At 38.8% G+C, this 23,272-nt stretch overlaps 1 protein-coding gene across 1 annotated transcript in view; it reads left to right on the top strand.

The window, feature by feature from the left end:
• SVEP1 (sushi, von Willebrand factor type A, EGF and pentraxin domain containing 1) overlaps positions 1-23,272 on the top strand; it is a 115,484-nt gene that overhangs the window by 16,455 nt on the left and 75,757 nt on the right. Inside the window, exons 4-5 of the mRNA XM_054651726.2 lie at positions 19,768-19,926; positions 20,171-20,350. Coding sequence (XP_054507701.2) covers positions 19,768-19,926; positions 20,171-20,350 — 339 coding nt within the window. The remainder of the gene's footprint in view (positions 1-19,767; positions 19,927-20,170; positions 20,351-23,272) is intronic.

Below are 23,272 nucleotides of genomic sequence, written 5' to 3'. Positions count from 1 at the left end.
AGTAAACTTGTAGAAGAGTCTGGTATTAGATACATTGCAAGTAAGCTGATAATTGCAGCCATCTGCTGTGTATGTGATGGTAGTTGAAGTTGCACACATGTATTTTAGGGAGAATTTGACCTAAGTAACTCAAATCTTTTCTTTATGTATGCTCTGTTCAACTCTTGTATTTGAACAGACAGACATGTGTTCTTTAAAGGAAAAAGGGACTATTTTGAAATCTTTTATTCTGAAAAGGATTCCAGCCTTTTTTTAACATTTCGCATCCAAGCATAGTTGTGGATTTGTAAAAACATAAGGAATCTTAAGAATGCATCTTAACTTTTCCTCGTTCTATAATGTGCAGGAGGATTTGTGGCAAGTTTACAGTGACAGGATTTCGATTTTAATTGGACTATCTTTAGGGGTTTTTTAGCAAAACTCCACTAGTCTGTGTTTCCCTAATACAGTAAGGCTTTTTTAAAAGAATTTGAATTAAGAGGGAAATTGCTTTTCTGTGTAGCATCTGTTAGTTTTGCTGTTGTGTTTATTTTCTGTGATTATTTTCTGTATTCTCTGCTTTTCATAAACAACCTTACTGTTGTTTATGGTTTTAAATGTGAGACATCAGAATAACATGTAAAAATCCTTACAGTTTTTTACTTTCATAATTACCAGAAAACACCCTAGAAATCTTCTGTGAAATAAAATAGGAGCCACGTGCTTTGTGCTGTAAAGCAGAAATTCAGTATCCCACTCCCACTCTTTGTAGTATTGTTGATGTGCCAGTAAAGGAAGAACAGACTGACTGTTCTCTGCTTTAAAAAGAAAACCAAGCAAAACTTCTTGGCCCACACTGGCTACTTCATGTGGCCAGAGATATCTGTGATAACTGTGGCAAAGGATGGGAGTGAGAGGAAAAACGGAGGCAGGATTGTAACCAGTACCTGAGTATTGCAGAGCACATGAGCACCTCCTCTTCAGTATCTCTTCACTTTTTCTTCTTCTTCTTTTCCTTGATTACAAATTCCTTGAGGCTCAAAATAGGGACAACCAAAGAAAAACACAGAAGGCAGCAAAAATAAATCTTGTGATTTCTCATTAGGACTCTTTCTTCCATTTCATCAATAAAAGATGAGTTGTTTAAATCAATTGCACCTTTCATAGGAAAGTTAAAAAAATAATTCAGATCTCCATTGGTATCTTTTTCTCTTTCTTACAGGATTAGAATATATGTCCTTGACATGCTGTTTTCACAAATTTTTTTTGAGTAAGACTCTCCTAGGAAAGTTCTGGTTTAGATGGTCTCTTGGGTTGGATGACCTTCTAGGTTCAAGATGATGCAACTGAAGATAGTACCCGTCATGTTCACCTCATCAGTTACTCCTAAGCACAACCACTGTTACTGGAGAGATTAGGAAACTGCTGTCTTTCAACCAGTTGTTTCTTTTGTCTAACATGTAGACCCCATTTTTTGCAGAACAAGGTATCCATAAAGATGATGTTCAGCTCACAGGGCAGAACAAGTAACTTAATTCCTTGTTCTCTAGGCTGGTTATTCATTCCTTTGTTTATATTTAGCTTTCTGCTTGGATATAATTATTGCATTCCACCATCCACATGAATATTTAATAGCTTGCCTAAGCTTTTATTTAGGAATATGCAGCATATCAGTAATCATATGCATAGCTACTAGGGCAACAGTCTTGGCTTCAAAACACCACATGGATTAGATTTCTTAAGAGCCTTTCCAATGAAACATGAAAACATGTGAAAAGTTCTTCTTTTTTTTTTGGTTTTTTTTTACAAGTATTAATTCATAACACATTACTGAAAAGATTTTAAACTGAGGGTATATAGGTCCAGCAAGGGAGGGAGGATTTGCATTTTGTGGTTTCTTGGACTGTGGACCTAATTTTCATCTGAGCATTTTTTCCATGAGATTTTCTGGATTGTTCCTGTTGAGAATGCAAAACCAAACCTGATGTTCATAAAGTGCATATCTTTCTAGTTAGAAAAAAAAGCTTTTGAGTTTAATACACTACTAACAGTTCTTTCCTTAGTCACACAGGAAGAACGTTAATTCCAGTGGTGACTCCAATCATCTAGTCAAAGGAAAGTAAATATTTCTCCTGCCATGCTGTCTCCTTCCTCCCTTCCTTTTGATAGGAGCTTCCACTCCCCGGAAGCTGAATCACCTATTCTCAGTATTTCTCTATGGGAGGTATTTCTATAGCTACCCTGGAGGTGCTGACTAAATGAAGCTTTACCAACCATCTTGAAACTTGGCAGATGGTACTTGGAAATTTTAACTAAGTTTTCAAGATTCCTCCAAGTCCCAAGGCTTCCACGTACAACATATGCTGTACTCTTCAGCAGGTACCTACCATGGGTCTGGAGGAGAACCACCACTCTGAGATTCTGACAGACAGGGAGGGAAAAGAAAGCAAGAAAGGGAGTGTGAAAAAGAGTGTAGAAAATGTCTTCAAGCATAGTCAGATCTTGGGCTAAATTTGCCTGTTGAATCTGAAGGTTTGAATTAGTTCATGGAACTGCAGATTTTTAAGCCCTTAGAACTTATTTTCTTGCTGTCTCACAAAGCAGTGCTATTTTATGCTTTCATTCATTGATTCTGCATCTTAAAACTGGGTGGGAGTTTGTTTTGATTTCTCTCTCCTCCTTTGCTTTCAATTTCTAAATCAGAAAAATATTCTTTATTTCTAACTCAGCTGTCACTAAAAGAGGGCTCCTTGTAAGACCTGCAGCCATTGAAAACTGACAAATTGAAAAAAGGGCATTTCGTTGAAGAAAGTGTTAAGTGGCTGCTAGTGTGGTATTTTGTGTCACATAACCCTGCAAATCTTGATATACCAAAACAAGAAAGCAAATAAAAATTTTACATCAGATGATTTCAAATAACTTGGATTACAGTTGTGCAAGGAAGTTGGAATGTACGTGCTTAATGAAGCAATAATGAAATGCTTTCAAAACCTGAACAGTTTGGAAAGACTTAGGAGTTAGACTCACCTGCTGTAGAGACAGAAAAGCTGTACTAGAGAGACCTTTCTCTGTGTACAACATCTGTCAGCCTGTGATTCACCCCTTTTACTGAACAGCTCTTTAATCATGATCCCATTTCTGTAACCTGTGGGGGGATGAGATGCATTTGTATTCTTCATTATTTGTAATTTAATCTTCTTTGTTACACAGTGACTTTCAATCTGTGATAATACACTGAGGTTCTATTGTGAGTATGCTGTGTCAAAATGCCTGGCTGTCATGAGGAGGGAGCTAAACCAGGAGGAAGGATGCAAAATGCCTGTAACTAAGTAATGCTGAATTGATGCCTAATTAATAATGGCAAAAATATTCCTTCCTGCCATTCTGTGTCTTTTTTTCTGTTTCTTATAAATCTTGTGACTCTTTATGGGTTTCAGGAGACATCGTGATGGTTAAATACAAAAGAAATGTAAATGTGTTTTTCTAGTGAGGGTAGCATAACATCATGATGGGTGACTACAGGAGAAACATAACTAAGTTTTCCAGTGGTTTTCCACTGAGAGTACTGGAAGAAAAGTAGATGAGAAAGGTGGATATAAAAAGCAAATGCTATAGACATGGCTATGGAAGTTTAGCACGTTAATTATATTTTTAAAAGTCTTTTTAAGTCTTAAAACAATAATGTAAAAACATTAATAATTATTGTTTTCATGAAGACTGGAGAAAAATGGCTTTTATGAGTGTTTTGTGTGCAAAATAAGTACAACCAGAAGCATGCAGACATGCTATTCCAGATTTCTTACATTTAAATCTGCTTTCTTAAAAATTAGTCCTCTGAAGCCCAGTATTTCCAGAAGCCCATTTGCTTCTGGAAATTAGGTAGAGGTTCTCCTACTTGTTGCTATAGAAAGCAAAGCAAAGCTGAGGGGAAAACTTAAGTGGATGCTGCAAGATTTTTTGAAATGTAGCACACCACAGAGATAAATTCCTTTGGATTGAAAATTTAAAATATATTGTCAGCATATTCTTCATCTCAGGAGAGATGAGGAATATGCTGACGATGTTGAGTTTTTGGTTGAGTTTTTGTGGGTTTTTTTTGTTTTGTATGAATGATTGATAGAGATGAAGATTGCTACATGATCCTACAGTAGCTTTGTTGTTATTTTAGGTGACTTCTGACACCAAAGCAGTTCGTTGCATCTATACAACCTGCTTTATGAAAATGAGGCATTTCTGGCAGTGAATTTAAGTCAAGATTTAGTCCACCAGAAAAACTCTTTAACAAACTCTAGAGTCAGACCCTGAGCTCTCCATGGGAAAAAAAAAAAAAAAAAGACAAGCATGAGTTTTAACATCTAACTGCAGGGGCTTTACCTGCAAAATTGTAAAAAAAGGATCTTTTCTCAGTCAGTTTGGTACAAATTTTTCACATAAATAAATGGCACATGAAGCTGCTGGTGGGTTTTCACCATATCCATAGTTTTGACAGGCTGGTTGAAGTGGATAAGCATATCTCCACTAGAATCATTGAGATCTGGATCAAGTCTTTGGAACTAAGTGGTTCTTCGCCTTGTGTATCAACTATATAAATTTTCTGTTGCTAAAGTAAAAATTGTAAGTAACACAATAGCTAATAGGGGTAGCAATGTTTCTATAGTATTTTTTTCGTAACTCTGTAGCATGTAACTTGTCTTCCTTGAATTTTAAACTCAACTCTGGCAGAAAAAGAAAACCCTAGGATTTAGTTTGTAACCATGCAAAACAAAGATAGAGCAGCAACTCAACAATTCCAATGCAGATGTTTTAGTAAAACTAACACCTGACTGTAGTTTGAGAAGTTAAATTTTTTCTCCCTAGTCTGAAATTTATTGAATAGGAAATGTTTTAGTCAATAAGAGTAGGAAGAATGAATGGACCTTGGATTGGTGGGGAGTTGAATGGATTGGTGGGGAGTTGAGAAGCTGATGTTACATAAGTGAGTATAATGTAGTTAAATATATGGTCTAGCCTAGTATATAGTCTATAGCCATCTCTTATAGATACAATTTGGACCTGACAGATTTGAAACAAAACCCAATAAAATTAGGGACTAAATTGCAGGTTTTAAGCAGTGTAAAGCATAGAGAAATGGCAAAAATGTACTATCTGTGTCAGTATGGGCAGATGTGCTGATTTTATACAGACCTGCACTTATTGTAACAACTTAAGAACTGGCTCCTTCTCTTAGCCATTAACAAAAATCTGCTGGGGGTTTTCTCCTCTGACATCAAAAGAAACATTCTGAACACACACACACACACACAAAAAAAAAAAAAAAAGGGTGGAGGGGGAACTTTTGCCCCCAAAAAGTTCAAAGAAAGGGTGTTCCCTTGTAAATGCAAATGCTAGTAAGTATCCAAGCAAAATTGCCATCTCCTTGTGGCGTGTGGTTTGTTTCTCAAAAATTCCAGAAGATAAAGTACAAGAACTTTTCTACATTGAGGCTACTAGTACTGTATGTCTTTTTTTTTCAAAACTTATTGCCAGTAACTCTAAGCTGTATGTTGGTTAGTACTTCACAGATTAATTGAGAGTATAGCATTGCTCTGACTACTGTCAGGCTCCATGTCAGCTCCAGTTTCTGGTTTTATGGCAGCTCCAGTTTGGTTTTTTTTCTGCATTCTAACTCTGTTCCCCTAGAACAATTCATACCTAGAAATATACATAGGTGGTATTAGAAGCTGTGTAGAGATAGAGGCAGTATTCTGGTGGAACACAGAAGCACCTACAATGATGGGCTGGGAATACCCTAAGTCACATGAATTTAAAGACATATATTCTGAGTTTTATGCCTGTATAAAAATATCTGGAGCTCTGGAAGAAAACACTGGCCTGTTACTGTGTTTTGTCTTTCTATGCCTTGTTTCACACATTGCCCTCCTGCTGACTTCAGAACATACCATGAAGCCTGTGCAGGCATGGGAATGCCAGTCTGCTAAAGGCTGCTGCAATAACTTTAGCATCTTAGCAGTCGAGACCAGTCCATCTGACATCAGCAACACTGTGTATGCTCACTTTGGGGAGTCCAGTCCAGGGAGGAAGTGCTTTTGGGAAAGCTAAATGCAGTAGGTAACTTGTCTGAATCTTCTGCATCTGTTATTCCTGTGACACAGTGGTGCCTTGAGTCCCAAGAAAGAAGGTATGGAAGAGGGGCTTTCTTGCAGGAGTGTGAAATACTGCAAAAGTCAGTCAGGTAACTCAGTTCACAGGACTAAGATTTTCTAATACAAGGAAGAAAGTGGGAGGCTGAGTGGCCTTGTTCTGAGGAGTCATGGTGTCAGCACAGGATGTAAGTAGTGCTTGCCAAGCATCATAGTCATTTACCAGAAGAGTTACATGTTCTTAAGCTGGTGTTTTGTTTTGGACTTGCATTATTTTCTGTCTCACAGAGGCATTCATATGTATGCCTAAGCATATTCTGATCTCTTAGGCCTATTTCTGTTGTCAGCTTGCAAAGAATATCACATGAAATGCAAATTTTTCCCACATTTTAGAATCTAAGCTTTTGCCTCAACTTTTTAGCAAAATATGCTGTCACTTGCAAATCCCTACATTTGAGTTTTTATGTCATTGTGAATTGTAGAGGAGTAAAACACATATATAAATTTTTATCTCTTTTATTTCTGAATGGAAATTCAAAATGCCTTATGAAATGCAACACCTTTTTTGAAACATGGTGCTTCTGTGAGCACCCATATTCTTCCTGGTTGGCCAAAAACACTAAAAAATTGTCCCAGTGGCAGCACACGGGTTCTGGCTAGGTCATGGCACAAGTCATGGTAGGCATTCTGGTTAGGTCATGGCACAGAGGCAAGGACACTTAGTTTTCATTAGTCGCTTGATTTCATCAGTGAGAGTAGCCAAGCTGCGTTCATGTGTGGCTTTTAAAGTGGACCAGTAGCTCAACTTGTGCTCACAGTCCAAACCCCTGAGAACAGAAGTAGTGTGATCAAAATTTGAATTGAGAAGGCTCTTACTTGCCTCGGACACTGAGGGACCCTCTGCCAGTATCTCTTTAGTGTAACAGCAGCTGAGGGTTCACATCATGCCTACCTTTTTCACTACTTAGCAGTGATACTCCTTTTCAATACTCATAGAATCATGTAACTGCTACCACTAAGATCATTGATTCTGACCATTAACTTAACACTGCCAGGTCCACCACTCAACCATGTCCCTAAGCACCATTCCTACACATCTAGTAATACCTCCAGGGTTGATGACTCCACTTTTCTGGACAGTCTTTTCCAATGTTTGACTTTCTTAACCTTTTGGTGAAGAATTTTTTACCAGTATCCAACTGAAACTTCCCCTGGTGCAATTCAAGGCCATTTCCTTTCATCCTATAACTTGCTATTTAGAAGAGGCTGACCCCCACCTGGCTACAGCCTCCTTTCAGGGGGTTGTAGAGAGCGATAATTTCCCCCCCCCCCCCCCCCCCGAGCCTCCTTTTCTCCAGGCCAAACATGCCCAGCTCCCTCAGCTACTTGTGCTCTAGACCCTTTTGCATCTTTGCTACCCTTCTTTGGTCACACTTCAGTGCCTTAGTGTCTTTCTTGTAGTGAAGGGCACAAAACTCACCCATGGTAATGGCTCTCCCAGCCCAAGTGCCAGAAGAGTTTGGCCTAGAAGCAGTAATAAGCTATCCTGTGGCCCCAAGAGCATGTGTATGGCCCTCAATTCCAGCTTAAGAAGTGAGGCATCTTGCTTTGCCCACCTCCAGGATTCTGCTGTCTTCAGATAGTGCTTCACCATCAACAGCGTTTTATAATCCACTGCCTGGGCACCTTCCCCTCTGTCTCAGACAAGATGGCAACTTTGCACTCTTGAGAGCCTGTGAGGAGGACCTTATTGCCTTCTTGTTCCCCTGCTTCTTTTTACCTACTTATCCCTCCAGATGGAGGTGATGGATTACAGCTGTGACTTGTCTGGTTTTTGCCTCAAGGCTGTAGCACAGGCAAGTATTAATGGTAGTAAGTTCAAGGTCTATGAATGTGATGTTTCACAAAGCTGTCTCTAACATCTTGAATTTCACTCCCAGTGATGTTAGAGATTGATTTATTCTCATATTTTAAGGTAATTTTTGGGAGGCCTCCTACATTGAAATAGAAAGTGCAGTGCCTTATGCATTCATAATCAGAGTGGTAGTTTATAAAATGTCACTTGCACCCTCACTGGTTCACAGTCTGCAAAAGTAGAAGCAACTAGCTAAGAATTTGGCTCCATCTCAGGAAAAAATGGGACGTTTGTAGATACCATTAATTATGTTGTGAAGATAACTCTTTGGAATCAAGTGCTATTTAGAAATAGATTTTCTAGCTAAAACTCTGTGATTTGATAATTTTGAGTCTTGGGTCCGTTGAGCAGTGATTTAATAATTTTTGCCACTTACCTTTTTTTTTCCTTTTTGCTTCAGATTGCTGCTAAGAGTGTTCCCTCTTTCTTATTCTCCATCTCTGAAGATGTGTATAGTCTTGTTTATGGCAAAAGAGTTTAGAAAGAGAGCATGTATTTAAAGGGGAAGGTAGGACTAGAAGTGTAGTCCTTTTCTCCCAAAACATGCAAAGAATCTCGCTGCCCTTTAGAAAGAGAACAAGTTTCTGCATTTTTAAGGTGGAAAAATTACCTTTCAAGCAGAGAAAAAGATGGAGAAGTGAGACACAGAGCACAGATTCACTTAAATGTGCAGAGAGGTTGAGAGCCTGACAGTTCCTGAGACAACCTCACTCTGATGTTTCTCTGCTCCCTTTCTGGCAGCTTCCACAGGGGGGGTCATTCTAGTTTAATCAACTGCTCTTCAGTAAAGTCCTTGGATCTTACAGGTGCTACTTTAGCACTTTTTATCAACACTGATAGTAAAATAGGGGCCTTAGAAATGTAGGCCTTACTGCCCTGGGATTCCTTCTTTACAGGAAGATTCCTGCATTGCAGAAAATTAGGTCATTGAAGAGTGGCTGTCCAGTGGGGGATGAAAAGCATGGTTCAGAAATGTTTTAAATGGCAGTTCTTCAGAGAAGGAAGCTGTGTTAGACTGAGGCCTGAGGCTGTGTATTTGGTTAAGGTACTGCAACATAATCTTTTCTATATTTCATCCCTTTAATTTGCAGCAGTAATGTTCACTTTGTTGACAGCCACAGTACTTAGTATTTAAAAATACTTTCTTCCATTCAGATCTGCAGTGACCCTCTTCCTGCAGTAGATACTGCTTTAGCAAGGGTCAGATCTGTTCTTAAGGACATCTTTTATATCTTGCAAAGGAATGGGGGGAGGGGGGGACAAGGACAACTGGAGAAAATGAAGTGAAAAGCAGTCAGTTTTCCAAATGTTTCTTGAGCAAGCAGCAGTTAGTAGTGAGCATACTGACATAGTTGTTATCTCAGTGCTCTGGCTTTCAGTAAACAAGACTTTATTTTGATATACGTATTTGGAAAATATTAAAAGAATTCAAGGAATCCTGTCAGTTTCCATAAGAGTTTTGCTTGAGGAATGGGGAGTGGGATTTATGGCATTTTTCACGCTAAATCAGGAGTATCAGTGGTGATTCCAGGAATTAAGTAGGAACTATAATATCAAGATTACAACAGCTTACTGAACTCTATGCAGGAATAGTTGGGCTAGTTTCACAATATGTAAAAAAATAATTGGCAAAACCACCACTTTTTATGGCCTGATTACTGGCCTGAGCCATTGCATGTCCTCCAGCAGTCTTAAGTTAACCAAAAGCTCTGTTTCCTACCCTGGGCTACTAAGTAAATAAACATGGAAATAGTGACATATGTTCTCCATCTGCACAGTCATGTGCTATATCTTCAGTGCTCAGAAATGTTACTTAATAGGAGTATAATCACTGTTGTTGAAAAGTATATTTAATGATAAAAATAAGGGATGCGGAAATGAGGCCAAGTTTGGCACCTAATGCAGTAGTGACAGTTTATTGAGGGTCTGGCAGAAATAGCTTCTCTTTCCTGTTTATAATAACTTTTACTTGCTGCATTCCCCATCTGTGATTGAGCACTGGCACTACTCTGATCTGCAGAGAAAGGAGGCAGAAATAGGTATCTGGTTTTTTTTGGTTTGGTTTTTTTTTAACCCCAGGATTATATGCACCAGAAGCTGTTAGGAGTGGGTGTTGGAGACAAAAGAAGAAAAGGAGTATTTCATATTAGGGTAGCAAAATTATTCAGGAACATACAGGGCTCTGTTCATATTTTGCCAGAGAGACAATTCACAATTTTTGTATCAATGAGAATGAGAAAATCTGAGAATCTCTTGACTACTCCTGGATTCCCTACACAACTTCTTCTTTTCAGGAAAACCAGTTTGCTCACTGAGTTTGAGCAGAGAGTAAGTTTTGGTTACTATTAAGTCCCAAGAATCACTGAACACAAAACTTTTCAAGTTGCTGAGTTGGTGAACATAGTGGAAATGGATCTTGAACCACCAGGCATGTTCTTCCCTGCAGTAACCTATTAGTGTTGTGGGGATTGGGATGCATGCTTTGTCAGCTTCTAAACCCTTCTCCCTTATTTTGTTAAACTGAGCAATCCCAGGAGAAGGTGATGTGTTGAGTTAGCTGTAACATGAGACTCCTGCTCCCTGCTTCTGGACGAAAGTGCAGGCTGTCCTGAGCAATTGCTGGCTGGATTGTGGTAATTTCAGCAACTCCCAGGGGCAGGCAGAGGAGATTCTCACTTCTGTTCACATTCCTCTGGGTGTAGCACATTAATTGTTAAAGAATGGGTTTTTCATCCCAGCTCAGACTCCTCTCTTGCCAAGTTATCCCTCTTTCAAGCTGTGGATAAAGGAAATCTATTTCTTGTTTCCCAGTGTGTGCCTCTAGGTCGCACAGCAGTTAGCTGAGCAGCACGGATCACAGCCCAGTGGAGCTTTTCAACTCTTCCATATGTAACAGCCATCACTTGGGATCTGACCTAGGGATAATTTTAGCCCTTTAGGCACCTAGTTGCTGATTATTAGTCCTTCCTGTTAGGGAGGCACGTGATGGGTTGATGCAAACATGTCCTCTTCTTGTCCTTCTCTTTTCCTTCTTTACCCGGAACCTTTTGTGAAAGGATGAAAGGACAAGTAGAATTATTTCATACATGGTAAAATGGTTAGACCAGGCCTAGAGAACCCTGGGCTTCCAGTGCCTTCAGAAAAGAGAGATACTAGATCTCTCAAGCAGGTATTTGCTCATCTATGTGTAGCACAAATGAAACAAAATGTTTGGATTCTCTTTAATGGAATTTTCTTTACATCAGTCAGTCAGTTTGTTGGGTTTTTTTGAATTTGCTGTTCTAAAAAAGAATGTGCAACTTCACAGCAACAGTACCAAAATGGCAAACAAGTGCAGCTAGTACAGGATGGCAAAGCTCCTTTTCAGTGTTTGTATATTTAAATAGCAGGATGCCATCCAGGGCACTTAGAACAGTAGTATTTAGAGTAGCATGTGCTATCACATCAGCAGTGATCAAGGTTTGCTGAGGAATGTGTGTCTGTGATTATGATAAAGACCATGTCCAGAGAAGCCCACTGTATAGCAATGCTGCTCTGAGCAAAGCATTTTCAGAATTTATTGTATTTCCCCTTTTTTCTATAAGGGTCTCACTCTGCATGAAGTTTTAAACAAAAAAAAAACTTCACTTGCATGTAAATGAATTCATACATAATCTTTATTTGCTTAGCAAACTTAACAATATTAACTGAATTCATTTCCTAGAAAGAATTTTTTGTAATTTTGGAATTAGTTTTACACTTTTAGCATGATAACTTCTAGAAATACAGGGGGACATGAGGACATAAATCAGTATTCAAGTTTTAAAATCAGAAGTGCTGGTATGAACTGATATCTGTCACTGATAGGCATGTGTATGTTTGGGCATCTCCTCCAATGTATCATCAAGGCTGGATTTTATGTCCATGCAAACAGCAAACCTGTAACTGTCTGAAATGCACTGACACTTAAACCCAAAGAGCTTCACTTCCGTACCTGAAGGTCACTTCTGTATATAGATATTATACAAGTTGTCAGGATCTATCTTGTGATTTTGTAGTTTGAATGAAGCATAAGTAGACTTCTTTTAAAGTTACAGTGCATGGAATCAGGAATTTTTTTCTCATTCTTAAGTAAGCCACATGCTTTGAAACAAAAAGAGAAGTAACCTGTAAAAGTATATGTAGTAACCTCTATCAGTAGTCTTTGTTTTTAGGATTGTAAAACACATAAAATACATCTCACTGCTCTGTGTTCTTACAATGCAAGAGTGGATCAAGTATGAATCTGTTTGAGGCACTCATCTTGCTTGTAACATGTAATAGTTGGCCTTCTTAAAAAAAGTTTTAAAAGTGGGCATAAATGGATGTCCTCTATATTGTCAATACTGGTGCTGTGACCAAGGAGGGTGTTTGGCATTCAGAGTCGTTGCTTTGCAGTAATCCTGTGTGAATGTGCTGGCCCCAAGCCTACCCAGAGATGCTCAGCACAGCCAGACCTCCCTGTGGAGAAGGTTCTCATTGCATCCTAACGTTTACAAGCTGTGATGCCTCCTGGGCTTATATTCTTCAAGCAGGCAGATTGTTCTCCACATTGTGGATGCTTGCAGCAGCAGGATGAGATGCTCACCCAACGATTGGATCTCCTTCCAGGCAACATATTCTGCCCTGTGGGAGGGGATCCAAGATTCTCATTTTTATCAAGAAAACGTTTTTTCTTCTGAAAGTTTGTTATGACTCTGTTTGAAGTGCTTAAAAATCTAGAGCTAAATCATCTCAGAGTGTTGTAGCAAATTCTGCAGACTACTTGGCAGTGGAATATTTCAATTTTGCTGTATGCAACCTCAACTTTATTGTTTGAATGAACCATCCCCTATGTATCATGTAGAGCCGGCTAAACTTCTGAATTGTTTCAGCCTGCTGCCTTTGCCTGAGAGAAAATGTGTAGAACTACTAAGGAGATGGAGGAAAATAAATCAAATAAGACCAGAGACATCTAGCTTGTTAAATTGCTAATCATGTTGCTTTGAGAAGGATGCTTAAAAAATACTGACAAAGTGCAGATGGATGAGCAGGTTCAATGCCATCTGAAATTAATGCAGAGCACATGCTGGGGATAATAGGAGATATTAAAGAGCTGGAGAACATGCTAAAATTTAGAAATCCTTCCCTGATCCCTACACATAAAGGCAAGCTCAGGGTTTTCCTTTGCAGTCTTTGTACAAGTCATACATGTCAAATGTTTAACTAAAGCCACTCCCTTGCCTGTTTTTTGTAATCCTAGCATGCTCCTACCTTGGTTTTTTGTTTAGTTGGTTGTTGTTGTTGTTTGTTTGTTGTTTTGTTTGAGGGTATTTTGAAGCATCATACGTGTTGCAAACTGCAGAAAGGTGGATTACTGCATCTGCCAAAAGTTTAGATTTGTTTTTCCTTATCTTTCTAAAGGCATTTCATAATCACAATGTGGGCAACCTGACAAACCTACTATACAGAAGATCTTAAGAAAAAACATCTTCCTACATAATAAAGGTGACAACAAAAGCTGTAATTTCTGGAAGTAATCTCTATAATAAAGACCCATCATGTGGAAAGTCTTAGAGAAGCAAGCTTAAAGATCTTTATGTGCTGGTGCAGTAAAATATATTTCAGAGGCCGTGATGGTCTCTGGCCAGTAATCCTACTGGCCCAAGCTGAGAAGGACTCATAAGATGGTTGCAGCAAAAGCCAAGAGATGTCACTGTGAAATACACAGAGATGGCGGAGGTCTGGGTAGTTCCATGCAGCTGTGGCCTCCCATATGTAATTCATGTTCTTCCATTGCAGAGGTCGCTTACACTTAAAGTGTGCAGCAGCAGCAGCAGCAGCAGGAGCTTTGGAGGCAGGAGGTTGTATGAGCGACACTGTATGCTGGTACTGTAGGACATCCCAAGAAGTCTTTGACTGGTTGGTGTGGAATGGGATCTCCGTTTCCTACATAACACCATGGCTTGTCATTGTAAAGTGCATTTTATTTGGCAGGCTATTGTCAAAAGAAATTCATACTAGCCCCTTGTTCCTACTGCTGCTTCTAAGCAAGGGAGTGCTTGGCCTTAGATGAATCTGATCATGCAGTACTTTGTCATGTTAAGAGATGCAGATATGAAAGTAGAAAAATGTAGCACAATACTGTACTGGAATTTATCCATATATCCTTAATTATTAAAATTTTAATTCCCAATTCGTAAAATAAATAAGTTTTATAGTCAGATCTATTCATGGTGGCAAATCTAATACATGACTATTTGCAAATACAGCTACCAGAGCACTTTTTTTTGCACACTTGAAGGCTCCAGTGACAACTTCTTTTTTTTTTTTTTTCCACTGTTGCCAATGCATAGCAATAATAGGTGAAGTAAAGGAGTGGAAGGGAAAACCCACAGCTTCAGACTGCAGTTCTTCAAGGACATAAATGTGACTTAATTTGAGGTTTTGGTTTCAGATCTTCCACATAACTTCCAAAAAATTACTAGAAGCACAAGGAATCATATGTTAGGTCTAGGATCCACACAACTAAAAATCTCCATGTCCAGTATCTGGAGATTCCGTAACCTAGGGTTCCATCATTTTTAGTGAGTACCAGGAAACCAAGTAAGAGCAGGTATTCATGGTATGCTGTGATTCTGGGACAGATCTGTCAAGTACCTATCCATGCAATCTATGTCATAAAAATAATTACAGTATCATAAACACAACTTGATTAAATGGCAAACTAGGGTTTCTTTCCTTATTGAAGGTGTTTGGAGGCTGAGTTACAAAGACTATTGGAGATTTGCATGAAGGTGTCATTTCATTTAGGCTTTGCACTTTTGAGGAAAAAATGAGAATTATAGACTACAGTCATCAGAGTAGCTGTGTATCAATAGAACTCAGGGTGATGCAGAAGAGAACAGGATATTGCCTAGCTGATTCCTGCCATATCCCACAAAAGATAAATCCTTAATCAGATCCTTCATTAGCATAAAGTGTGGAAAAAACGGTTCATGCCAGGGATTACTTAGTAAAGGCAGTTAGTGGAAGAAATTATGCATTGAAGAAAAATACAAAATCCCTCAAATTAATCTTTGAAATAAGTGAAGTTTGAGTCACCTCTTTCTTAACACTGGGATAATTGAAGAATAATTCCATTTCAGTGACTTCGAGCACTGGACTAGTTGGAGAGGGAATTGAGTTTGCTTGCTCTCCCAGGATTTTGAAAGTTTTACATTTTTAAGGCAGAAATGTTTATCCTTAAAATTTGTACTTGTACACTTAGAGGAAGAATTGTGATCCCATGCCACAGAGTAGATGAACGCTTTGTCCTATGATCTCCACCTGCTTAAGTCCAGACTGGAGACTTTATGCCATTGTGGGAGTTCAGTGCTAGTTGGCTTAACTTTGCTGATGGCTTTAGTATTTGCAGTTTTGAAAAAGCCAAAGTGCATAATACATATGAATTGTTTGATAAATCTCTGAAATAAACCTTTGTTTTTGTTGTCACTTTTACAATAGTAAATTCTTGCATAAAGATTAAAATGTCAGTGATTTCATAATTGTAGGAAGGCAGAATAAAATTCCTACTGAATTTAGAAGTCTGTTCTTTACTTTTTTACACAGCCTTTTCTAACGTTCCACGTTCACTGTTTATTTTCAAACAACATCTTGACATATAGGTGTGCTATCAGTATGGTTAGTTGACCGAAATGTTTTTATGTCTGTCCTGTGGGTCTTTGATTCTAGCAAACCCCTGTCGTATTTCTTTTCTAGTGATTTCTTTCCTATATGCAACTTAAGTATAAGTAAGAAAGTGCATTCTGTTGGTGGCCCAACATGTCATCAAGCCCAGTAATGTTCAAAACCAGAAGAGACATGCTCGATTTTCTTACAATTTTTCGGTCAGTTATACACCCTAGGAGAACATATGTGAGGAGGAAAAGGCAGGAGGCATGCTGAAGTAACCATGTATTACTTCATTTTAATTTCTGGTCAGAAATTTAGTGCACTGTCCTTAGTATAGACAATAGAATCTGCGTGTGAATTGTTGATGAATATCTACCCTTTTATGAAAGCAGGTTGTTGATGACAACTTCAATATGACCCATCTTTGTGTGCTTGGGGAATTTGGGCCTTGTGCTTGTTTGAGTTCACACACTAATCTCTGCTTCCAGATATATTCCAACAAAGAGGTAATCATCTGGTGTAGCTCAGTGTTCACTATTCTGTCTCAAGAGGAGAATTAGATTAAGCAAAAAGCAGTTCCTTGCTCCTCCCCTTGCTTCTGGGCAGAGAACAACATGGTTCACATATATAGAAATTCACATCTTTTGTTTTCAAAATCATGTTTGCAATGTGCATATGAGTTTCCTCTCTCTTTAAAGACTGATACTGTTAAAATTGTTTTCCTATTTTTAAATTTGTCCCTCTTTTTGTTATTCTTGATAGTGCTAAATTGGTGCTTATTTACACTGGGTTTATTCACACACTGTTTTGAGGCTTTTTACACCTGGACATTGCTGGAAAGGGAACCAAACCTTGAAAAAAAATTTACTTTTACAGATTAGGACCAAAAAATATAATCTTTCCCTGTAGTAAGTTTTTTGCTGGTTGCTGAATGCATATGGGTGACTAGAATGAAATTTGACACTGCTTGATCCTGGAAGATTCCTGACTGTATGATCAGTCATGGATTGAGCCACAGGTGCTCTTCAGATGTGTTTGTCCCTTAGGCTCTGTCTTAGCTTTGAATCCATCACTGAGTGTAGACTTGGGCCATGCTGTAGTGCTGTCTAGGATGGATCTACCATCTAGCTAGATCAAATGTGGACAGTCTAGAGCAGATGGCCAGGGCTCTGCTCATCCACAGCTGATTTTGGATGGTTTTAACGTGAGCTGTGGCCAGGCTAACCTCTGTGACTGTCATGGAAATGATGGAAATGCACAGTGTGCTTATGCTCTGTTCTTAAATCATCTCTTTGACATCTCAGGATAGACTGTGTGACCTCGCACACTTGGAAATGTCTCTGTAAGCCAGTGCTTTCTGGCAAAGATTCTGAATGAAACTGGTGTGGAGTTTCATAGTTTGAATATGTCTAGAGCATATGTGGGATCAATTAGCAGGGATTCAGACTTAAAGAAAATTCCACATAAAATGCCAAGGATATACTTCAACTTCCTGTAAAGGCAGTGATAAGCATTTGAAGCATACATAAAGAACGAGGACATTTGGGAAAACATGTTTTTCTCAGTAGAGACATTAATAACGATCTTAACAGTGTTGTTTACCTCCTGCTGCTTGACTGGAAAGAGCAAATTGTAAGTGTGATTTCAGAATTAATCATTTTCTTCAAAGCCAGACTGATTCAAAGCTCTAAGCAAATTACTGGGTTTATTGTTAAAAATGTTCACATCACAGAATGGGTGATTACTTCTATTCCATAGTTCTCAAAACAGAGAGAAAATTGCTGCTGTTTTTTTTTTATTTTGGGTGAGGTTGAAAGGAAGAGAGAAATTAGGTTGAGGGTTTGTTGGTTTATAGGGGAGATTTTTTGGAATGGAACACCTAGTTTAGATGTCATTTTATATGCCATACATGGAAAAGAAAAGGCTATTTTACTTCAACTGGCATATGGAGGGCATCTCTGTCACAGAGCAGGTCCCCTGTGATGCTTAATTTTCACTCTTTCCTGTGTCCTCTTGGATGCACTTCATCACTTTGTGCTGGATACAGTTTTAAAAAGGATGCACAGAGACCTTCACAAAGTGCCAGATGGAAATATTTCAGAGATTTCAGAGCAATGCCTCTGGTACTCTGATCATCTAAAGCAGGAGAGAATATTTTGGAGACATGTGATGTCCAAGATGGGAATTTCTGCACAGAACAAAGGATAGAAGCAGAAGTCCAGAAAGGTTGTCTTGGATGGGAAGAACAGGTGAATTATATGAAAGGGACTTTTTTTCCCAATACTTTTCTGAAAATCCCAAAACAAAAATTAAAAAATCCCTTCTCTAAATCTGATTGGATTTTTCTGCCTATTTCATTCCTGAATTGCTTTCTTTTGTATTTATATCTCTTACTGAATAGGCATTGTCATTGTCTCTTTAAAAGTGTGTTTAAAATACAAATTAGTGAATCCAATTTCAGCACCCAAATCTGCTTCTTAACTGGAAGCCACTCAGTTGCTTTCTTCAAAAAAAACACTCAAAGTTTTTTTAAAAACCAACAAAAGTATTTTCTCTGGAAAGTATCCAAAAAATCATCCTCCTTCTGGAAAGTGCCACCTGCTCATATTGGCTGATTTTTTGGGGGGGTATATTCCATAAAATTTGGCTTATGAAAGTCAATTCTCTCATGACAGGTGAGGAGAAAGGAGAATGGATTTTCTTTTGCCTTTGTTTTTTTTTTTTGGTTTGTTTGTTTGTTGTTTTTTTTTTCCAGTTGCCTAGAATGCAGTGGGTTTTCATTAGTAAGACAAGAGGCAGGGTATCTTTGCATCCAAGTCTCAGAATAGACCAAGTTGGTCTTATAGCTACCAAAGAGGAGGTTGATACTGCCAGAATATCTGAGCTCCAGTAAACACAGCTCTGTAGGAGAGACCAATTCCACAAGCAAGGCACACTAACTGTGTAAGGAGGGAGTCACTTGAGCCTGGTTATGGTTGTACAGTTCTTCATCCCATTCAGAGCTACATCAAATGGTACCAATTGGCTGAGAGAATGACAGCGCCTGAACTGCAGTCTGAAGGAGAAAATGTGGCCATTTTGCTGACAATTAAGTTAATGAAGTGAGAGTTTTTTGGCCAGGTTTCAGTGTTCCTATTGCATAATAGAATATTTCCTGAACTTTTCATTAGCAGTTACATTTTTCAGCTTTACAAGTGTCTTTGCATTCTGTTTCAAGTGGTAATGTGGTCAATCAAAATTTCACTTTAGCAGCAGTTGCTGTGTTGTCCTGTTGATTAGTCACTCCCCTAATTCACACGCCTTGTGAAAGAAACACAAATTACAGTGATTTCCTGAAGACAAGAATTCAAGGCAGAGAGCAGTAAGGCTTAGAGCTATCAAGCCCATCTGAAGTTCTCTGGTGAGATGTGCATTTTCTCTGCCTTAGAAAATGTCACCTGAATGTTTTTAAAGCTTGTTTGTGCAGTTGCACAGAATTAATAATATGAAATGCAATATAAATGAGTGCAAAGGCTTCAAGCAGTAGTTGCTTTGATTAATTCCTTCATTGTTTTTGCCTCTCACATTTCAGCACACCTAGTATATAGATCACATATATCATATGACCATAATGTGTAAATCAAAGGCAGGAGTTTTGCTGGCTTGTATTAGCTTTTAACTATGAATCTCTATGCATTAAACATCTTGTAGTTTTGAATGGCAAAGATTAAGTCTGAACTGATTTTTTACAGTTCTGAATCAAGAATGTCTTCATAAGGTCTGCACAGATTTTGTCAGTGAAAATCTGGTGTGTCTTCTGGGACTGGGTTCCTTTTCAAGATGATTAATCATGGACTTAATGTCAGTCCCCAGACAGTCACTATAGATAACTCCACCAGGTCTGGAAGGCATTAGTTCAAACCTGTTAAGAATTCTGCAGTACTTTAGTGGAGAATGCTCCTGCCCTAGGTGACACTGAATATATAAATGAAAATGTAGAAAGAGTAGAAACAACACACCTGAAAAAATATGCTAGATGAAAGGTGAAAGTCCTGATTCCTTTCTGTTTTCTTTTGCTGAAAGCTTGTCCACCAGGAACGTACAAGCCTGAAGGTTCACCAGGTGGAATCAGCACTTGTATCTCATGTCCTGATGAGAATCATACTTCTCCACCGGGAAGTACCTCCCTTGAGGATTGCACGTGCCGGGAGGGTTATCGTGCTGTAGGACAAACCTGTGAAGGTGAGTGTTTCCATCCACAAACAGAAAACCCCTGGAATGCACAATGCGGTGCTGGGACAATTTTTTAATGTGGTTTTGTACTGTAAGGGACATGTCAAATGCGTACAAGATTCTCTCTGTCATTCCAAACCAGCAAAAATGCCGAGGTGCAAGCTGAGTTAGAAATTCTAAATTATTGTTTTCCTTCAGGGGCCTATTGCACTCTAGCTAGTAACCACTTTGTTGTGGCTGTTTAATTATTTAGTTGTTCACTGCCCTGAGCTGAAGCCCCCTGAAAATGGTCACTTTGTCCAGAATGTCTGCAACAATTACTTTAATGCTGCCTGTGGAATCCGATGCAAGACAGGATTTGATCTTGTTGGAAGCAGCATCCGGCTTTGTCAACCAAATGGGCAGTGGTCTGGATCAGAGGCTACTTGCAGAGGTATGTGTTTGAAAAGCATTTTTGCTGTTGTTCATTCTTAGCAGTTGTTTTCTTCATTCATTATATGGTTGGTTGTGCAGATCTGATCCTGTTACCCCTGTGTGAAAGTTCATTCCAAAGGTTGGCTAACACCCCGATCACTCTGTTTCCTTCCTTTATAAAATGGAAGAAGGACTTCTGCAACAGAAAAAGCAGAGCAAGATTGACTAGATGGACAGTCTTTTGCAAGTGAATATACAGACTCCTTCCTAAAACCTCTCTTCACTTCTGTCTACCTAATTTCTATGAATTTTTTTATCTACACTGTATAAATCCAGTGAAATCCTACCAAGTATTTAAATACGTAGTGAGACCTTGCCACCTGGCTGTTTTAGATCATCTACCACATTGTCAGCATAGAGGGTTGTTGGACTTGGGAGACATCAGCCATGGAAGAATTCCATTTTGCTTTCTTTCAAGTTATTCTTACCAAAAATAGGAAAGCCTGGGACTTGAGCAGAGTCCTTGGAAGTCTTTTGAGTGGAATTTCAATAGGGAATCACTGACAATACCCTAGAATTTCACTATGAAAGAATGTCAGCCCAAAATAAGGTGTGAAACTGAGACACAAGAAAGAGCATCCTGAAAAAAAATATTTATAGATTTTCTGATAGGAACAGAGTTTTGTTTTGCTACAACAAAACTGCCTGAGTTTGGGTTTTTGATGATTTAGAACGAAAACTGCAATCCCAGGCCTGTAAATCTGTCTCATATGTCTTCCAAGGAGAGAATGAAAAAAAAATAAACCAGGTAGAAGCCTTTATCTCCTCAACATCCACAAGATGTAGTTCAGCATGTTTAATTTGACTTGAATGCCCTTGACATTAGTGTGCTACACTGGAAGAAGGAAATAAAAAGCCATCAGCTCATTCTGTAACTCTTGTCTTGACCTTGTGTTCAGGGCAAAAGGCAGGACTGATCTTTGGCGGAATTAGCAATTTATGACAGTACAGCAAACACTACAGCCCTGAAAGAAACAGCAACTTTTGGTTCTGGAAGGAGGAATCTGAGCTAGAAATCAGTCTCTCAGGATATTCTTTGTATAGCATTTTACTTCAGCTTAGATTTGTAGGAACTTTGTTCAAATAATCACAGAAATCTTAGGTTTCCTTTTTAGCTTCCACTGACAAGAGGAGAAGGTTTCAATAGAAAATCAATTGCTGGCCAGCACTATGAGGGTATCTTGAGTAGCAGAATTTGGAGCTGTGGACTTTCCAGCGGTCAGAACTGCATGCTGCTTCAAGCAGACTGGGACACTGGGAAACAGCACCCTCTGTTAAAACTTCTGTCACACAGGCACCCTTTGTGCAAAAAATCTGGGAAAGCTGCAGTCAGGTACAAAGAAGGGATCCTTTATCTTCTCTTTCATGGAGAAGTGGAAGATTCTACTACTTGAAAATCTTGCTGGAGCATTTAAAGGAATTCGTCTATTTGGAGTGTGATCTTTAAGAGGGAATTTGGAAGGTGAGGGAAAAGTCTGCATTGAGATACTGTCTTGATATTGAGCTAATATCCTTTGAAGCACTGGAAGGATATATTTTGACTTGGCTTTGTTTGTGCTGTTGTCCATCATCCTGAAGACTTGAAATTAAAAAAAAAATTGAAAATACCACTGTTACATGTGCTGGATCTGCTAGTCTTAATTCACTCAGACTATGAAAGGGAGCAAGATCAAAGGCATGGTTTATAGCTGTCTTGTTAATCCCAAGAGTATTTTATCACATAAATTAGGAAGAGGAGAGGGAAGTAAAATCCCTTTCCACTGCTTTGGATTTTGACATTAAGTACTCCTCAGTTCTTTTGCTAGCTAAAATCTGTGTGCTATTAGAAAGTGATTAATGCAGTCATATGTCATGCAATTAACAGTGACCCAGGAAAAAAAAATACTGCAAACCCCATATTTAGTCCAGAAAAAAATTATTAGGAGAAACCCCAGAGCAAGCAGAATATCCTGTTATTGTTGTTCCTGTTTTCATTGGATTTTTGGAAATGGAAAATGTGTTACTGATAAGAGGATGGGCTGGTGTTTAATGCTTGGAACCATGACTGAGGTAACATGGGCTCAGGTACAGGTTTCTGCCAGAACCGTGCTGAGACGCTGAGTAAGCTTGAGCACTGAAACACTTGAGGAGGCAAGAGCACTCCAGCTGTGTAGTCCTTCCAGAAGAAATGGCTGGACAGCAGGTAGTGAAGGAACTGCCTTCTCTGTAGGCACATGAACATTGACAAGAGCCTCCTCACCGCTATTAATTCATTCTGGCTTCCTAAGTAGTAGGTAGAGTTTGGTAGAATTTGCTTCTTTTTACTGCAGATTGGGTATTTCTACTTCTGTAGAAACCTTTTAAGAGCAAGCCTACTTTCTTGTGGATAAAGCATTTGAGATTCAGCTGTAAATATGTTTTTCTTACTCCCCCTACTAGATGCAGCATATTATAAAGCTACTCTGAAGCTCAGAGTGCCTCACAAATGAGCATTTCAAGGCTGTTTTTAAATACACTTCCTAAAGAATGCCTATGCATATGCAAGCACAAAAGTAGTAATACGTTCAGAGAGTAATGTGAGACAGTACTAATATAAAGACATAATAGGTACATCTGTATGTCTTCTTTTCCTTCTTTCTTATCCCATATATATAAGTTTTGCTACTTTTTTTCCGCTTAGGTGCCACCATAGCTTTTGGGTTTTTTTTAAAGACATCATTTTACATGTGTTGTTTGTAGTTTTCAGAGGCTGTGCAGTTAGGGATAATTATAGAGCTGGCTTGCATTTGAGGCAGCATTCAGCCTATATGCCCATTAATTAGTTTGAGGTGTTTGTGGTGTCCACTTGTGTGCAGAGTAAGCAATAATGGAGAAGGGAGAGGTTGCCAAGGTGGTTTCCCTT

This window comes from Agelaius phoeniceus, chromosome Z (genome assembly GCF_051311805.1).
Source record: "Agelaius phoeniceus isolate bAgePho1 chromosome Z, bAgePho1.hap1, whole genome shotgun sequence".
Taxonomy (NCBI): domain Eukaryota; kingdom Metazoa; phylum Chordata; class Aves; order Passeriformes; family Icteridae; genus Agelaius; species Agelaius phoeniceus.
This window is presented reverse-complemented; position numbering and strand designations above follow the sequence as displayed.